Consider the following 18,668-nt stretch of genomic DNA (forward strand, 5'->3'; position numbering starts at 1 on the left):
TTTTTATAACCCAAACCGATCAAAATAAACCAGCCGAAAGGTTGCTCGAGAGAAGTTTGACAAAAAAAAAATTGAAAAAATGTCCTTTAAAGTACCAACGACAGTGACAACAAAACCTGATTGTTTCATTATTGGTTAAGTTCAATCTTGCACATCCTTATTTATCTTCTCTTATCCTCTTATTCTCACAGCACAAAAAAAAAAAAAAAAAAAAAAAAAAAAAAAAAAAAAAAAAAAAAAAAAAATCTGAAATTAAATTTTTTGAAACTCCCCCACGTACAGTTATGAAGCTTTCGGCAGTAGCGGGCACCAAATTCTAAAAACAGAAACTTGGGTGGAAATCAACCGATAAGAAGGTAAAAACACATAACTAAAAAACACTTTAAGACAATACATCTTTATTTTTAGGGTGGAAACCAACAGATTGTTAATGTTTAATTTCCTTTCTATTTTTAAAAACTAATTGTCAAATTCAACTAATTAGTATTGCTTCTTTTCATTCACAGTGCAACCTGGCAACACGGACAAAAAATGTCTTAAAAGTCTCAAAGAAATTGATCAGTAATTCAATTTTTGGCTTACAAAAAGGCTTAAACAAAGATGAACGAAACAGGCGGCACATATGACCAATATGACAGACAAACACCGAAGCCGAATGTCCAAGCATTTATGCGAAGCGAAACCTGCAAAATATTATTTTCTCATTAGGAAATTCGTGCACTTTAATCAAGACCATTAATGTACATTCCTTTTTTATGATTTGGTTTTCTAAAAAGGTCAAATATTGCTACGATAGGATTAAACACTCACCAAAAGTAGAAACTGTAGACAACAGATTAGGCAAATTTTTGAGCAGAGAAATTGATTTTCTATTGCCCTTGGCCGCATATATGACTAGGAGAGGTACAAGCTCTACTCTAATAATATCTTCACTTTCTTCAACACTTTTACCGTCTAAGACTTCAATCAATCTTTGAATAGACTTAGTTTCATCACTTCTTTCATCTGTGATAGATTCAGCAACAGTGCTGAAAAGTTCTTGATAATGTTCACGAACAAAACTTTGCTTAAAATAAGAGCGAAGGATATGTTGCGCATTGGATGAAACAACATTTTCACTTGTAACCATTAGTCTAAATAAAAAATGACAACACTGGACACGAATATAATCGTCAGTGGATTGACACAATGATTCTACAGCGGCTAGAACAATACACAGTTTATTTGACTCCTTTTGAGACAAAGCAACAGTGAGCATCTCTTCTAAATATTCAACTATCAGCGCTCTGGATTCATTTATACGACTTCGTTTTTGCGTGGAATTCTGTAAATAAAACAAAGACTGTTACGATGAGAATATGGCTGTTGCAATATTTAGCAATAGAGTACATCAATGTTAATAAGAGTAATACTCCTAGTCTCAAGAATTCATTAATTGCGAATTGTACGGTCGTTAGCCCAAACAATAGACAAAAGTTCATCAGATTGCACTTCTTCATAAATTATGGAGCTTTTAATAAATTAAAGGGTGAAGGTAGACCTGAAAAGCCTTGAAGCATATGCCTTAGATCACTTACGAAGTTAAGAAGTGCTAAAAGTCCAAGCTTGATCGATCAAGCTTGTACGTGTGGCCAAAAAGCCGTTACTCATTATCAGGTACACTTTTGCAACATTCATATATTATTTCAAACGTCCTTTCAGAATTTTCCAAGCCCTCCAAGCTACAAAAACCCCCCAAAAGAATGTTCAAATATTGAAGTTAAAGACTCTTCAAAAAATAACGAAAACAACAAACAACGTATCCACCCCTTAAAGAAGGGGTCGTATAGTTTTCCTATAAGTAATTGAAAAAGAAAGCAAATTGAAACGAAAAATAAATACTGAAACAACCCATTGAGAGAGTTTATTGCTAGCACATTGGTCTATTAGAGAATATGATGCAAAGTAGATTTTAGTTACGGTAATAAACAAAAAACAATTTTATTTCGGAAACGCAATCACGAGCTCCAAGATAGATAGGCTTCATTTTGTGCTATAGATCTAATATTATAAGATTTAACGTTTAATAATATCGATACTGCATTAAAATAAGAGCAAAATACTTAAACGGATCAAACATAAATATATGACACATAAAAAATAAATATATAAACTTTTACACAATCATTAACTAGGGTGCAATATTCCCTAAAAGCTTTAATTTAGTATCCTTAGCCATTCCTGAGATGTTACAAGATATACCTTTTTGACCACCTGGATGCACATATTTTCTTTTGATTTATTCATGATACCCAAAGACATGTCCTGATAGTTTTAACTTAATGCTATTAGCCCTTTCTGCCGCTACACACATATGACAACCTGGATACACAAATAGCATTCTGATTAATCAAATCCCCTTTTTCCTATATCCAGTATCCCCCTTTGTCAATATTCCCTTTCCAATAATAAAGCCTAATGTAAACAATGGACAACTTGGATAATTTACATCTCTTGCCCAAGGGAGAGCGGGGGCCATGTCATCCTTGAAGGCAGAGTTATTTAACCTTACGACTATCATGAGCAAAATGACAATCTAAAAAATTGGTCAGATGTCTATGGAGGTTGAGGGCGTGGAGAGGAGGAGCTAAAAAGACCTAGGGAGGGGGGCTGTCAGCCTTCTAGTCATTTTTGCATCCATGAAAGGGCACTAGAACTTTCCATTTTTAACCGAGTGAGCCTTCTCCGAAGTTTCTACAACTACTTCTTCCATATGAAGTGGCCTGGTTAAGAAAAAAAAAGTGATCCATTGAAGAAAAATCGTTCTTTACTTGTGAGGGCTGTTTTGATAAGAAAGTTAAAACAGGAATAAAAAGAATAAATCAGTCGAAAGTCAGTTTTTTTCTTTACAAAACAATATGAATCCAAAAAAAGGAACGAACGACTTCCTTTGTGAAGGAAGAATTAGGTGAAGAATTACGCCCAAAAACTTTCGAACCATGAGGATGGGAATAAGCTATAGAAAATCTAAGATTTTCAATTATACAATATATTAAAAAAAAGCATTAAGCCCCAAAATGCGACGTTTCGATAAAAAGAGCCTGCGCGAGTGGAAGACGGCTTTATAAAGCTGGGGATTGACAGAAAATACCACTATGCCATAGCACAATCTTTTTTACCGCTTAAAAAGGTCACTGGAAATTTTGAATTTAGAAATTAAGCACTGGAAAAAAAAACAAAAAAAAAAAAAAAAAAAAAAAACACGTGTTCGTGACCACCCATCTCGACCATCAATCACAATACAAGGTTTCACAATTTTTGTATAAAGGATATTGAAATTTATGTGACAGGCTTCACTAATATGCTCAATTCAACGACACGATTTTATCGTGATTACTTTTAGTTTTGGGGGTGTTTCCCCCTTTTTCTCAAATTTGGAAAAATTTTCTGAGGCTCATAATTTTTTATGAGCAATTTTAAATTTAACTGAGCTTTGCACACTTGTAATCACCGTAAAACGACCATTTTTTCGATGTGTACTTTGTTATGAAAACTATAATTTTTAAAATATCGATACTTTTTGCACGAACTGCTCTTTACTTACTGCTCATTACCACCAAAAATTTATACTTTTTTAATAGTATTTGAAAAAGACTTGCTTATATAGTTCACTGTCAAATAAATATCATGTATTATAAAATAAGAATGAATCACTTGTAGGTTCCATAATTTATTAAAAAAAAGATACATTTCTTGAAGAAGCCCTAACATTTCCTTTTACAAGGAATACAAGGAGAAAACCGGGTTTCTCCTACCTTGTACATTAAATAGAAAATTTTTAAAGCAAAAATTTCCAAGAATTTTGCACGTCAAATTCAGCACCCTATTCAGTTAAAAACTGTAGCCATCAGAAAAAACCAAAAAGAACACTTGATTACCAATGTTCTATACGTGATATTTTGAAAGGACGAGATTGATTAAGCTAAATTTTAAGCATAGGAGACAATGGCCTGATCAAATAGCACTAAAGGGATTTTCCGTGCTTAAAGATTTCTACTCGACTTGTCCCACTAGGAAAAAGTAAAAAGGACTGGAAATTTACTGGATTTCTTGGGTAACATAACATTTCAGAATCCAAATTTTCCAAATTTTCTACGAGACCACCACAATCACATAATTATGGTCTATCACCTAATGCGCATAATTGATATATTTTTAGTGTAATTTTGTTTCAATAAAATGACGGAATAAATAAAAATATTAAAGAGATAGTGGTATGAATAAATGAGCATCAGGCTCACATTACCCCGGAACCTAAGATAATGGAATTTAAAGATATCAGTTATAATTAAGAAATAAAACACCTTTGGTCACTACTAGGATCTGGAATCTTATTTCGCATACAATTTCTAAAATAATTTTTAGAACTAACAGCATAAAAATCCAATGAGACATAAACTACCAATAGAAAGCAGGATCCGACACGTACACGGAAATTTCTTTCATTGATGGCTGGGTGGTTATGGAGCAATACGACAATCACATAAAATAAAATGATTACCATATTATAGAGTAGACTCTTTAGAACATCAGCCACAGCCAATTGCGTTGCCTTATTGGTGTTGTTAAACAGAGCAAATGTTTGATGGATCAATTCTAAATCATAAATGCCATAATCCTGCAAATGTGTCGCTAAACGTGGTATTATGCTAACTCCACACTCTGTCACTATAGGCATGTTACTCTTAAAAATTGTCATGTAAATTTTAACAATCTCTTTCGTTAGTCCCTGAGTCTTGCTGTTCTTAATATGGCACGTTTTCTTATCTTCTGATCGAAAGCACAATCGACATCTCAGAAGAAGAATATGACCCATTATGTTTTCCTCTGATCTAAAAAATAAAGGAGATTAGTATTGACAGTATTATTCCAACAAAGCGTTATAAAATTTGTCATAAAATAGATGTTTTGTGATATAAAAACACTTTGGATCTCGACAGCTCAAGAGGTTTCATAACATCAAGATGAACACCAGAGTTAATGACTATGAGAAACACAAGCCGGTTCCATGCACAAAAATTCAGCTGCTTTCAGTATGGCAGTAATGCACTCTATTATTTTTCTTTTTGATTTCAATTAGATGACGCTATACTTTCTGTAACACTTTTACTTTTGATAAAGAATAAAGGCTACGTTAAAGCGTCCAAGGTCCAATTTTTTTAAAGCTTCTAGGTTTTGAGACATACAACTCAGGCTGGTCTCATACAGAATAACTATCAGCTCTATCAGGCACGTACGCAGGAATTTTTTTCGGGGGGGGGGGGCAAAACCTTCGAAACAGCAGATATAAAGTAACAGTTTTTTATTTAGTAATGCAAAAAGCACGTGTATAGGAAAATACAGATTAACTTTAATCTGTAGTACTGTGGCGGATGGGGGGAAGAAGACTGAAGCCTCAAAAGTACGTTTTAGGCTCAGGTTATGTTCATGGCGATTTAGAACCAGTTATTAATCTATTACATCCCACTTAAAGGGAGATTTTAGGGTTAACAGTACAATATGGGTGCTGTGGGGGTAGTTCTTCTATTACAAAAACGTATATTATAATGAAAAATCATAGTTTCCAAAATTGATCCATTAAAAGCTGTACTTTATCCTGAAAGGGGGGATAAACGCCCTAATATCAAAGATAATTCTATTTTGCTATGGAAAGCAAACTCTCTTTACAAAAAAACAAAAAAAAACAGTACGATTGTTAATTACTTCAAAGAGGGTAAAAAGGTTAGACAGAAAATGGGTTAATAATTGGGCAGTGACTTGACCGGATAATTGCATGCTGTAAAATCCCCAAAAAAAGGCTTCACACATGTATCTAGATTCTTAATAAATGTCCTACTTTTGCCAGAAATCCCAAGAAACCATGGGGAAATTAAACATTTCACAAAATTTCGGGGGGGGGGGGGGTTTAGTCCCCCTGCGTACGTGCCAGAGCTCTATATAGCTGCCCTCAACCCGATTACATTGCGCCAGGGGTATTACTTGATCAGTTGTAAACTGATGGCAATAATATTTAATCTGTATGATCTGAGGCACAATGGGGTCTAATGATGCCCCCGACAGCCCCCTTCTCCATCTTCTCATCAACTTCTCAGCAGAAAGATAGACATTTCACATTGTTTGAAGAGGAATCATGCCAGGATGTTTAACTTCGATTGAAGAAGGCACAGAGTAGACCCTTAACCCCTTCAGCACATCTCCTCTTCCGTCTACAACCCTTTTAATGACGACTTTTTGCGGAACAATGGCGCATACCACGTTGGAAGGAATTTTGGTTCCTATTATTAGAGAGCCAAAGTGGAAAAGTTCCCTTCCACACCCCCTTCACCCTCTCACATTTGTGGCTTTTAAAGGAGAAGAAAGGCGCCTTATTTAAATCTGTAATTATTGCAGCGTTTTTAGTCATCAGTTTCTTAGTACGAAGTTCTTTCAGCTTCAAACAGACGTTAGACTCAAAAAGAGGCTCAACTTTACTGATTTACTTCTACACCTTACGACAAGAATGCAAACCAAACTAGATCTACATTGCATGGGCAACGTGAGGTGTTGCGACAACCTTTGTCCGGCTTCGCCGAGTAAAATGTTGTGAGAGCAGCACTTTGATTTTTTTTCCTCGCTTCGATTAAACACCGAAGTTGTTAATCTGTAAGGATCTAAAAAAAAAAATACTAAGTACACTAACTCGTAAAAGCTGCAAACCCCTCATTGAAACAAGCAAAAGTTGCAAACCCCTCATCCCTGAAGATGATTGTAGCCTACAGCCGATTATTACTTACAAGTCCCCTACATGTCTTACCACTGGAACCAAATTGGTCTTACCATCAAATACGCCAGAAACAAATAACAGGTGCACAAACTAGCAAAAGTTGCGAACCCCTAATTGTCGAGGATAATTATGAGCTAAGGATAATTATGAGTTAAACAGCCGACTGTTGCATAAAACTCTCTAAATGTCTCACAATTGGTATCGGCCTATTTTTGGTTTCAGTATGTACCTTACTATTCAAGTTGTCAACCCCTTTAAACTTTCAAACTGGTATATCTCTTGAAAGAATTTTTCTACCGAAAATGAATGACATATACTTTGATCAGCTCATTAAGAGCTATCGACAGCCATCTTGAAAAAAATCTATCTGTCTTAGTTCAAAAGTCGATTTTTTTTTTGCTGTAGGCCAAGTTTCTAACGTCATCACTTAAAAAGGAGCAGAGGATAAACTGTAATTTCTTTAGCAATGACAGACATTTTAAAACTTTAAGAGGCACATCTGATACCATTTCCCTACCGCAATCCCAAGTGCAAAAAACCAAGTGATAAACTCAGCTGAAATCACGAATAGAAACAGGTAGAAACAAAAGATTTTTGGCCCCAGGCAAGAGTTCTACGAAGCTTTCCAAAATACAAAGTCATATTCATCAATTCGGCTCAAGGTCCCCATTTTCCGTAAAAACCGCAGAGGTTAGACCCTTACCACTCTCTAGGAATAAGCTGAAATCGGGGTGCAAGGAAAAGAAAACACGACAAAACCAAAGTGTTGCTCTCGCAACACAATAACTCACCTTCAATTTTTCGTTTACTGTCAATCCTGTAAATTTTGTTTTTGAAAAGAAGTTGTTCACCTACTGGTTTTTACGGCAGTATAGTTAGTTATCATTTTGGGTTTAGAATGTCCAAATTCAGCTTGAAGAAGATTCCAACGTGTAAGAAAAACTCCCAAAGTTTTTATTTAACTCGAGATTATATCTTGAGTTAAATAATCGAGTTCTTGTCATATAAATCTTGAGTTCTAATTCAAGATTAGAACAAAACTGAAATTTCAGTTTTGAAATTGCAAAAACTGATAATCACAGTTTTAGCTTTATTTCATATTTTTGTTCGCATTATTAATTTTTGTTTAATGACGGAGCAAAGAATGCAGACTAAATAACCAAGCTTCAACCCTCGTTTCTTATACATACTGCAAATGTTGTTTTTGAAATTGTAGGAAGTTGTACATATAGCCTACTTAGAAACTTGAAAATAAATACTTTACACTTACCAAGAAATCTGATAATATCAAAAATATGTTTTCGTTAAATTAAACTAATTCATTTTCCATTTTATAATAAATAGTTTAATTTCTTTATACGTAAATAAATGTTTCACTTATGACAACAAAATATAAGGTGTTTCAGTTTAATTTGTTTGCAACGTCTACAGAGTCTAATAAATTTTAAGTTAAATTAAACTTAAAATTTTAAGTTAAGTTAAACCAATTCATTTTCCATTTTATAATAAATAGTTTAATTTCTTTATACGTAAATAAATGTTTCACTTATGACAACAAAATATAAGGTGTTTCAGTTTAATTTGTTTGCAACGTCTACAGAGTCTAATAAATTTTATACTCTCATATTAGCTACAAAATAGCTGCTTTAATTAGTCGTCACCATTTAAAAACCAAAAACATGCAATGATTCTTAGCCTGTACGATTGCATACAATAGGTTCATGGCCAATAGAACACCCCTCCTCTTCTAACCGTCGACTCTTTAGCAATAAAGTAGCATATGGTGCCCAGTTTGAAGCGGCAAATAAAAATTTCTGAACTGCATGATCAAAGGAATTTCATTAATCAGCTCTAAACTGAACAGGCAGGTTCTCTGGGTCTCCCGATAGTAAAAATGATGAGTTTTAAAGGAACATTCAATTAGCTTTAAGCTTATTCGGAACGCCATTGTGGGTCTAGGGAAAAGAGCAGATGAAATTTCAAAAGCCACTTCTGAGCCCAAACTACCTTCCACACCAAAGTGTTCACATTTGCTTGGAATTTATTAATAAAATACTTATAGCCGGGAGACTATGATCAAGAAATTTTAATTGCTAAACATGATAGCCCAGGGACTAGCAGGCTTCAAAGTTTCACTGTTCCAGGGTTTCTCCTCGTGCGTTCAATTTGATGAGGCGGGGACAAAATTATCCGTGACAATTACACACATTTATGGCATTGAGCGAGACAAGATGTACATCATAGCAAAATACAAACCATGCAAAAAAAAGAAGAAGAGTTTCCAATTTCGTTTTTTTTTTTGGAGGGAAAAGTTATAATCTAATCTTTATTTAAATACTTCTTCGGTTCAATATGTCATGTAGCTTGTTGTTATAATTAACTTGACAAAATAATCCTAGAAAGACAGCATTATGCAGTGTCTATGCCTTCCCTCAAATTTTTATCTTCGTCAGAGGAAATTGTTAGAGCTAAGGTCTAATAGATAAACTGTAAAATTTTCATTTACTCACATAGCTAAAAATGAGGTCTTCGACAAAGAGCAAATGGAGGGTGGAGCAACTTGGACAAAAGACAACAAGACATCCGTATTTTTTGTTTCAAGACTAGAGCGAACTATATCCAGTACCAACTCTATGCTCCCTGACTGATGACAATAAAGAATCCAGGGGATCTCACCGACGACATCACTAAGATTCTAAAAGAAAGAGTCAATTGTGAGTTATATATACTTTATACACTATTTGAAATGTGTCTTCCCAAATAGAATAGCAATGTCAAGAAAATAAACCAACGGTAAAAAATTTCAACATGTGAAGTTGCCAAGGTCTGTGTAGAGTTATCCCATTAAAAAGTCCTATTAGACATAACAATAGAGCTCAATTCCATCACCGTTTTTATTTGAGATTTAATACTGCTTAAATAGGTATGTTCATATTATTCAAAAGCCATAAATGCTCCAAATTGAATAAATAATATTTATATAACAAATTTATGGTAAATCGAAGAGTTCATCACAATTACTCGAGGTGCAACGGTTATTTCTTGCTATAGGATTTAACGATTTTTATTCGTAGAATAATCCGGTCTACGAGAACATTGAGAGCGAATCCTAGTTTATGGCAATTTGTGTCGCATGAATGAGTGTCGAGAATAAATAAGAAATTGTTATGGAAAACTTATGGCTTACCATTGAAGGGAGAATCAACGAACAATTACTGGGATAGGTTTCAGTCTTGCATATATTCCTTTTTTCCTTCTCTTTTTCATTCTTTTCATATCCTTCTGATCGACACTAAAATTCATCTTACTTGAACTTTTATTCATTTCATTTAATTTATATGATACTATAAAATCTAACTCTAATACAACGATATACAAAAAGAGTAAAACAAAAGAGAAAACGTAAAGACAAGAGTCGAAAAGAAAGAGTAAAACAAAAGACAAAAGAAAAACGGCGAATATTGCAGCCGCAAAAGCTGAGCTTGTAGGGGGCTTTATCACTAAGACAACATTACAAGTGCAAGAAAAACAGCATTTAATATTAAATTGATCAATACATCAATAAATAACAGAAAAGTGGCAAAAATTGAGGACAAAAAATCAAAATACAGAATTTTTACTCCAGTTTAAAAAAAAACAACAACTAGATTTAAACTAGGTCTACATTGCATGGGCAACGTGAGGTATTACGGCAATCTTTGTTCGGCTTCGCCGAGTGAAGTGTTGCAAGAGAAACACTTTGGTTTTGTTTCCTCGCTTCGATTAAACGCTGAAGATGTCAATCTGTAAGGATCTTAAAATAAATACTAGGTACACCAAATCGCAAAAGTTGTAGACTCTTCATTGCAACTAGCAAAAGTTACAAACCCCTTATCGCTGAAGATGATTGTAGCCTAACAGCCAATTATTACTTACAAGTCCCCTAAATGTCTTACCACTGGAACCAAATTGGTCTTACCATCAAATACACCGGAAACAAATAATAGATACACCAACTAGCAAAAGTTGCGAACCCCTCATTGCCGAAGATGATTATGAGCTAACAGCCGACTGTTGCTTAAAACTTCCCTATATGTCTCAATTGGTATCGGCCAATTTTTGGTTTCAGTGTGTGCCTGACTACTGAAGTTGTCAGCCCCTTTAAACTTTCAAACTAGTGTATCTCATGAAGGAATTTGTCTACTAAAAATGGATGAAATGCACTTTGATCAGCTCATCAAGAGCTATCGACTGCCGCCAAAAAGAAAAATCTATCTGTCTTAGTTCAAAAGTTGACTTTTTTGCCGTAGGTCAAGTTTCTAACGTCATCACTTAGAAAGGAGCAAACGATAAATTTTTTTAGAAATGAGAGAACTTCTAAAGTTTAAGAGGCACATATAATACCATTTATCTACCCCAATCATAAGTGCAAAAAAACCGAATGATAAACTCAGCTGAAATCACGAACAGAAATGAGTAGGAACAATCGGTTTTTGACCCCAGGCAAGAGCTGTGTGAAGCTTTCCAAAATGCAAAGTCATATTCATCAATCCAGCCTAAGGTCCACACTTTCCGTAAAAACCACAGAGGTTAGACCCTTACCACTCTCTAGGAATAAGCTAAAATCGGGGTGCTAGAAAAAAAAAAACACGACAAAACCAAAGTGTTGCTCTTGCAACACAATAATACGTGATTTAAATTAATTGTGATTATTATAAATTATTTCTCTAGAGATGTGATATTAGAAAAATATGTAGCTGAATTAGAATGGTACGCCAAAAAAGACGACTGCCTAAGGGCGTGTTCTAGAACTCAACTATCATCAATGATAACTAATTGTTTGTTGTTAGGCTCAGCCTAAAATGGCACGTAACAGCAAATTTATCCCCTGCCATAATTCAAAAAGCTATCAATGTAGTCTGTCCTGTAGTAGTTTCGATAAAAGTCGTTGAAATCCTGGTATCTGTCATTGGAACAAAAACAATAAAGAATAATTAAATATTTGTCATATTAAAACAATTATTATTTATGTTGTAACCAATTAAATATAACTGATTATTTTTATGATTACTGAGTTCTGGAACATACCCTGGCATTACATCTTCAAACACAAACCGTTCTTTACATAAAACAATAACGTTTTTTGTGCATAAAAAATAAAAATAAGAAAGCAAAATGAAGCAAATGAAGAAAAAATCATCTTAGTACCTGATCTTGCAGCTCTTGTTTTGCATATTTTAGACATTTAAGTCGCCACTGAGGAGCTACGTCGATACAAGTCCTTGAAAGGAGTTTAAAAAACTTCAACTTCATGTTAACGTCTACAAAATAACTTATTAAATATCCATATATTGCTAGAGAATCTTAAAAAAAAGCTATGGAAGTTTTCACGAGAATACCTATAAACCTAAAATAGCTCTAAAATGGAAGTGAATAGATAGTACTGGGCATGTACCTACTCTTTCTACACTTAGTCTATTAGATTACAAAAGATGGAAGCAAAAAAGATTAAATTAAAATATGAAAATAAAAGGAGTTTCTACTTTATCTCAAGACAGAGAAAAGTTAACACTGCTATTCAAACATTTCAATCCAGTACATAGAAAAGCCATTACCGAAAAAACAAATCCCAAAGGCAATTTTAGAGGAGCGGATTAGCACTGGATGGATAGGAATAGATGAAAAGTGCGCAAATTATTTAATTATTTAATTTTAATATAATTTGATTTAATAAAATTTAATTTAAACGACCAGCTGCCCTCAGGCGGACTGGTGCTGCAATGACCTGTTAGTAGGAGTAGCAGCAGCAGATTTTCAACGAATTTATAAATGGAAAAGGCTGTGCACTAACAATACATTCTTTATGTGAACTCTATATGAACTTTATATGTTGTTTAACATATGACATCATTGACTTAGTGCCTGTGGAGTCAATACACATTATGTCCAATTAAGAATTAGTATGTTTTAATATCAGAAGATCGGACATTTTGTTTGAACAGTCAGCATTTTTTCAATAACAAACACACCTATTTTTGTCAACAAAATTATTTAAAAAAAAAAAACAACATTGATATGAGATCGTGCATTTCCAATTCAAAGCAAAGTCAGTAAAATGACAAAATAACAATTTTCACGAGGCATCTTAAAAGAAAAAAGAAGAACTATAAAAAATTAAAAATAGACCAGTAAAAAACAGACTAAACGAAAATAAAAAATAGACCAGTACTGCTGTAAAAGATAAGGAGGAAACTCTTTCTCAAAGGAAGTGTAATTACCAACATTAGCAATAAACATGACAAGGCACAGTGAATAAAAACTTACAGAAAAATTTAGCGCGGGAAGGATATAACGAACGAGTCTTGTGTTATCTGCAATCTTAATGCTTACAAATTTTAAACTGTATGTATGTATTTATTTATTTATAACCCCTCATACAAAATAATGAAGTGATGGAGTACATTGAAAAAAGAGGAAAGAAAGAAGAAAGAAACAACATAACGTAATTACATTCTAAAATACAAACAAAATAATTCCACGTCAAAAAACAACGTTTCGCCATTCATGGCCGGTTTGCTTTTTGCACATGTGTGCAACAAATTTTAAACTTAGCTGTAAAAATGGTACTTTTTAAGTTTTCTAAACAAGAGCTAAGATCTCAAATGACACTTGTGACGAGGCGAGAAGAGCTAAGAGTCAAGAGATCATATGGTATGAGCTCTAAAAAAAATTCTATGAATCAATAGATTGATTTAAAAAGGAAAATAAGAGGCTTAATGCCGGTCAGGATTTAGAATAAGAGCTCTGAGTCACGATGTCCTTCTAAATATCAAAATTCATTAAGATCCGATCACCCACTCGTAAATTATAAATACCTAATTTTTTCTAATTTTTCCTCTCCCTTTAGCCCCCCCAGTGTGTCGAATCTGGGAAACGACTTTATCAAGTCAAATTGTGCTGCTCCCTGACACGCCTATCAATTTTCATCGTCCTAGCACGTCCAGAAGCACCAAACTCGCCAAATCACTGATCAACTCCACCCAACTCCCCCAAAGAGAGCGAAAATCCAGTACGATTCTGTCAATCACGTATCAAGGACATATGTTTATTCTATTCACCAAGCTTCATCCCGATTCCTACACTCCAAGTGTTTTTCCAAGATTTCCCCCTCCAACTCCCCCCAATGTCAAACGATCTGGTCGGGATTTGAAATAAGAGCTCTTAGACATGAATTCTTTCTAACAATCAAATTTCATTAAGATCCGATCATCTATTCGTAAGATAAAAATACCCCAATTTTCACGTTTTCCAAGAATTCCAGTTTCCCCCTCCAACTCCCCCCAACGTCACAGGATCTGCTCGGAATTCAAAATAAGAACTTTAAAGCACAAGATCCTTCTAAATATCAAATTTCATTAAGATCTGGTCACCCTTTCGTAAGTTACAAATACCTCAACTTTCAAAATTAACCCCCTCCAATTCCACCAAAGAGAGCAGATCTGGTCCGGTTATGTCAGTCACGTATCTTAGACTGGTTTTTATTCTTCCCATCAGGTTTCATCCTGATCCCACCGCTTTAAGACACTTTAAGTATTTTCTAAGATTTCCGGTCCCCCCCCCCCTATTACGCTTAATCCAGTTGAGATTTAAATAAGAGATCTGAGTTACGAGGTACTTCTAAATATGAAGTTTCATGAAGATCCGATCACTCCTTCGTAAGTTAAAAATTCGTCATTTTTCTTATTTTACAGACTTAACCCCCCCCTCCAATATTATGTTTTTGATTTACAAATTATGTAAATCACGTATGTAAGACTTCTGCTTATTTTTACCACCAAGTTTCATCCCGATCCCTCCAATCTAAGCGTTTTCCCTGATTTTAGGTTCCCCACCCCAAACTTCCCCCAATGTCACCAGATCCAGTCAGGATTTAAAATAAGAGCTTTGAGACACAATATCCTTCTAAATATCAAATTTCATTGAGATCCGATAACCCATTCGTAAGTTAAAAATACCTCATTTTTTCTAATTTTTCCGAATTAACCCCTCCCCCAACTACCCCAAAGAGAGCGGATCCGTTCCGGTTATGTCAATCATGTATCTAGGACTCGTGATTTCTTTTTCCACCAAGTTTCATCCCGATCCCTCCACTCTTAGTGTTTTTCAAGTTTTAGGTTTCCCCCTCCCAACTCCCCCCCCCCCCCAATGTCACCAGATCTGGTCGGATTTTAAATAAGAGCTCTGAGCTACGATATCCTTCTAAATATCAAATTTCATTGAGATCCGATCACCTGTTCGTAAGTTTAAAAAACCTCATTTTTTCTAATTCTTCAGAAATAACCCCCCCCCCCCCAACTATCCCAAAGAGAGTGGATCCGTTCCGTTTATGTCAATCATGTATCTAGCACTCCTGTTTATTTTTCCCGCCAAGTTTCATCCCGATCCCTCCGCTTAAAGTGTTTTCCAAGTTTTAGGTTTCCCCCTCCCAACTCCCCCCCAAATGTCATCAGATCCGGTCCAGATTTAAAATAAGAGCTCTAAGACACGATATTTTTCTAAACACCAAATTTCATTGAGATCCAATCACCCATTCGTAAGTTAAAAATACCTCATTTTTTCAATTTTTTTAGAATTACCCCCCCCCCCCCAACTACCCCAAAGAGAGCGGATCCGTTCCGATTATGTCAATAATGTTTCTGGGACTTGTGCTTATCTTTCCCATCAAGTTTCATCCCGATCCCTCCACTCTAAGTGTTTTCCAAGATTTTAGGTTTCCCCCCCTCCAACTCCCCCCCCCCAATGTCATCAGATCCAGTCGGGATTTAAAATAAGAGCTCTGAGACACAATATCATTCCAAACATCAAATTTCATTAAGATCCCATCACCCATTCATAAGTTAAAGATGCTTCATTTTCATATTTTTTCCGAATTAACCGGCCCCCCACTCCCCCCCCCCTAGATGTCAAATTGGGAAAACAACTATTTCTAATTTAAGCTGGTCCCGTCCCTGATACGCCTGCCAAATTTCATGGTTCCTAGCTTACCTGGAAGTGCCTAAAGTAGCAAAACCGGGACCGACAGACAGACAGACAGACAGACAGACAGAATTGGCGATTGCTATATGTCACTTGGTTAATACCAAGTGCCATAAAAATCGGATGGACAATACCCTTAAAGTTAAGGAGCTCCTCCGGATATTTTTAAAATCAGCTCTTTATCACAATTCTACCTTCTTTTTTTACTTTATTTATTAATTTTTTTTTACAAAACTACGGAGTATTTTAATGCTTCAAAAGCCTCCAATGCTTCAATGCTTCCAAAAATTTTCAGTCAACTATTCTCGCTAAAACGAGCCACTTCAAAAATACGAATTCATTTAGAGTTCTTGCCTGATAAAAACTTTGAAAAGAGGATATGGTTATAGTGCTAGTTCTAGTTTTTGGGCCCACAGCTCTTGTAAACTATTGCTCAAATCATCAAAATTACTCAGGCCAACAAAATTCCTGTAAAGAGACAACCTCTTTAGTACTTTTCAATCTTGCTAAAGCTGCTTATTTAGCGTACATCTATGACCTTGTAGAATTACGTTATTGACAATAATCTTTTGAATATATATTATGCAAAGCTATTTTATATTTACTGTTCAACACTTATATATTAAACTTAATTTAAGTTTTTTTTTAATATTTATTAAGGAAATTCTTTTATATTTACTTTTTATTTTATCTTTTTTATGCTTCATATTTTATACCTTTAATTATTGGACTGTTAGAGACTAATATGTCAGATACTCATGAACAGAACGAGCAAATACAGTCAAAAGCAATAGAAAGGATTAGTAGCATATTTTTATTTATTTTATAAATATGGGCGGGATAATGAATTCAGTAATTGCGCTCGCAAAACCTATTAATTGCCCTGACCCTATGCTTAAATTACCAAGGACACTATAATAAAAACATTTTTGCGCCTTGGACCCGTCTTAGGCATATTCGTAATTGCAAACCGTGATTTTCTAAACACTTATTTTGCTTGTGTTGGAACATATGCAGGGAGGCGAAAAAAGTCATCAAAGACAGAGTTTTGTTTGTTGAACAACTAATGAAATTCTCTCTTTAAGAGGAGGCCATCTCCAGGGCCCAAAGACCCGAGTGCACAGAGAAAGGTTGTGAGTTCACATATAAAATCCAGAGTGTATGGGTGAACTTTTTCCTTTGCACTAACGAACAATCTAAACTAATCAAGCAATAAAACCAAAATTTAGTACAGAATAATTTTGAAACCGCGAGATTTTGAATAACTTTTTAAATGGTATAGCACCTAGCTTTTGCAGAAGTTTTTTTTTAATCACCAGATAAAAACAATGAGTACTCGACAAAAAAAATGAACTTTTTTTATATATATAAAAGACAGCACAACATCAAAGTTTGGAGGCATTTTCGTCAGTGTTGCAAAACTAAACCGTAAAAATAATCAAGCGAAACTAACTGGTTAAATCTGACAAAGTTTTTCATCTGCAAACATTTAAACAGCAGCATTTTGTTGGTCGTAGATGGTAACTACACCTTCTAGGGAAAGCTAAACCTTCTAAAGCTGTTTGGTGCCATGGGTTAATAGCTTATTTTTTCGCTTGTTTTGAGACCACGTTTTTTTTCTTTTTTTACTTGGGACCCATTACTATCGAAAAGTGCATATGGAGGTCTTTATTATTGAAAACTGACTCCCCAATCTTTCCTAATTTGATGGGTGTCTAAGTTTTTACGAAGCCATTCAAAAAATCAGATTTCACTGTCCTTAGTGTTTTAAAAAATTGATTGCTCGTTAGAAAGAAAAATCAGATAAATACAGATCCGGCAAATCAAATTTACTGAAGTAACTGTATAACGTTCAATGAGCAGCTTTTATCTTAAAATGTCTCTTCATTAAAAACTTGCAAATAATCCGGACTAATACTAGTGGTAAATACAATTAAAAATTCACCTAGTAGGGGGTCCACTAACCGAGCCATTTCTTCAAACATCGCTTTTTTCTCTACCACTAAATCTAGGAAATTAACCTCATAAACCATCCAGGGTAAAGTCATCATTGCAACAACCCAGCTAAGCAGTTGCTGAGGCAAACCTTTGACCATATGATAGACAGACAAAGCCGATACCACGTCTATTATTGGCGAAATAATATCACTGAATGCCTGAGCTGAATCACAAATCTTCAAGATCTTTGAGATATTCTCTGCAGCTACCACTGATATAGAACTTACATCAATATCATACTCGAGCTTTACTGCACAATATGCAAGCAAATATTGAAGTCTCAGAAGTGCAACGCATTGGGTATTATTACTGTCCTTTGCTAGAGAAGATGCTAAAGAGTGGAAAGAATTCAATATCATCTCAGTAGCTGGCAAGTGATAGTTTCGATGTGTATGGGTCCTTTTTGCTGGCGGCTCATTTACTTCCGTGACTACTTGACTACAGGACATTTTTTCAGCCCTGATTATTGTTTCTATAATTGTCAAACTCTCCTGAAAATAAAATATTCAATCAACTTGAAAAGTGAGTTAAGGACCAAAACAATAACTCTTTTGTCAGGAGGTAGTTAAAAAGGAAGGAGCTCCCAGATCTGTTTTATACTTTAAACCTTAATTTTTTTTATGCATCTTTCGGGAAATGATCCTTCAGCTAGAAAAAATAAAATGTAAATAAACAAAAATGAAATAGACGACGCAAAAAATCTTCACTTTACCAGAGTATAAAATTGCACGTATAAAAGAAGCGTCCATTTATTTCACGTACCATCCATTTCTTTTCTTGGGTACCGAAATGGCAAGCTTCTTTTTTGGATCCTAAAATTAGCAATAATCTAACAAATAAATTATATCGAATT

The 18,668-nt window shown here is 34.7% G+C and overlaps 1 protein-coding gene across 1 annotated transcript in view; it reads right to left on the reverse strand.

Annotated features, from left to right (window-relative positions):
• LOC136031307 (serine/threonine-protein kinase atr-like) overlaps positions 1–18,312 on the reverse strand; it is a 76,721-nt gene extending 58,409 nt beyond the window's left edge. The window contains 5 exon segments of the mRNA XM_065710763.1: positions 811–1,324; positions 4,541–4,871; positions 9,313–9,497; positions 11,990–12,102; positions 17,763–18,312. Coding sequence (XP_065566835.1) covers positions 811–1,324; positions 4,541–4,871; positions 9,313–9,497; positions 11,990–12,102; positions 17,763–18,264 — 1,645 coding nt within the window. The 5' untranslated portion in view covers positions 18,265–18,312.
• Positions 18,313–18,668: the final 356 nt, after the last annotated feature.

Source organism: Artemia franciscana, chromosome 9 (genome assembly GCF_032884065.1).
Source record: "Artemia franciscana chromosome 9, ASM3288406v1, whole genome shotgun sequence".
NCBI lineage: Eukaryota > Metazoa > Arthropoda > Branchiopoda > Anostraca > Artemiidae > Artemia > Artemia franciscana.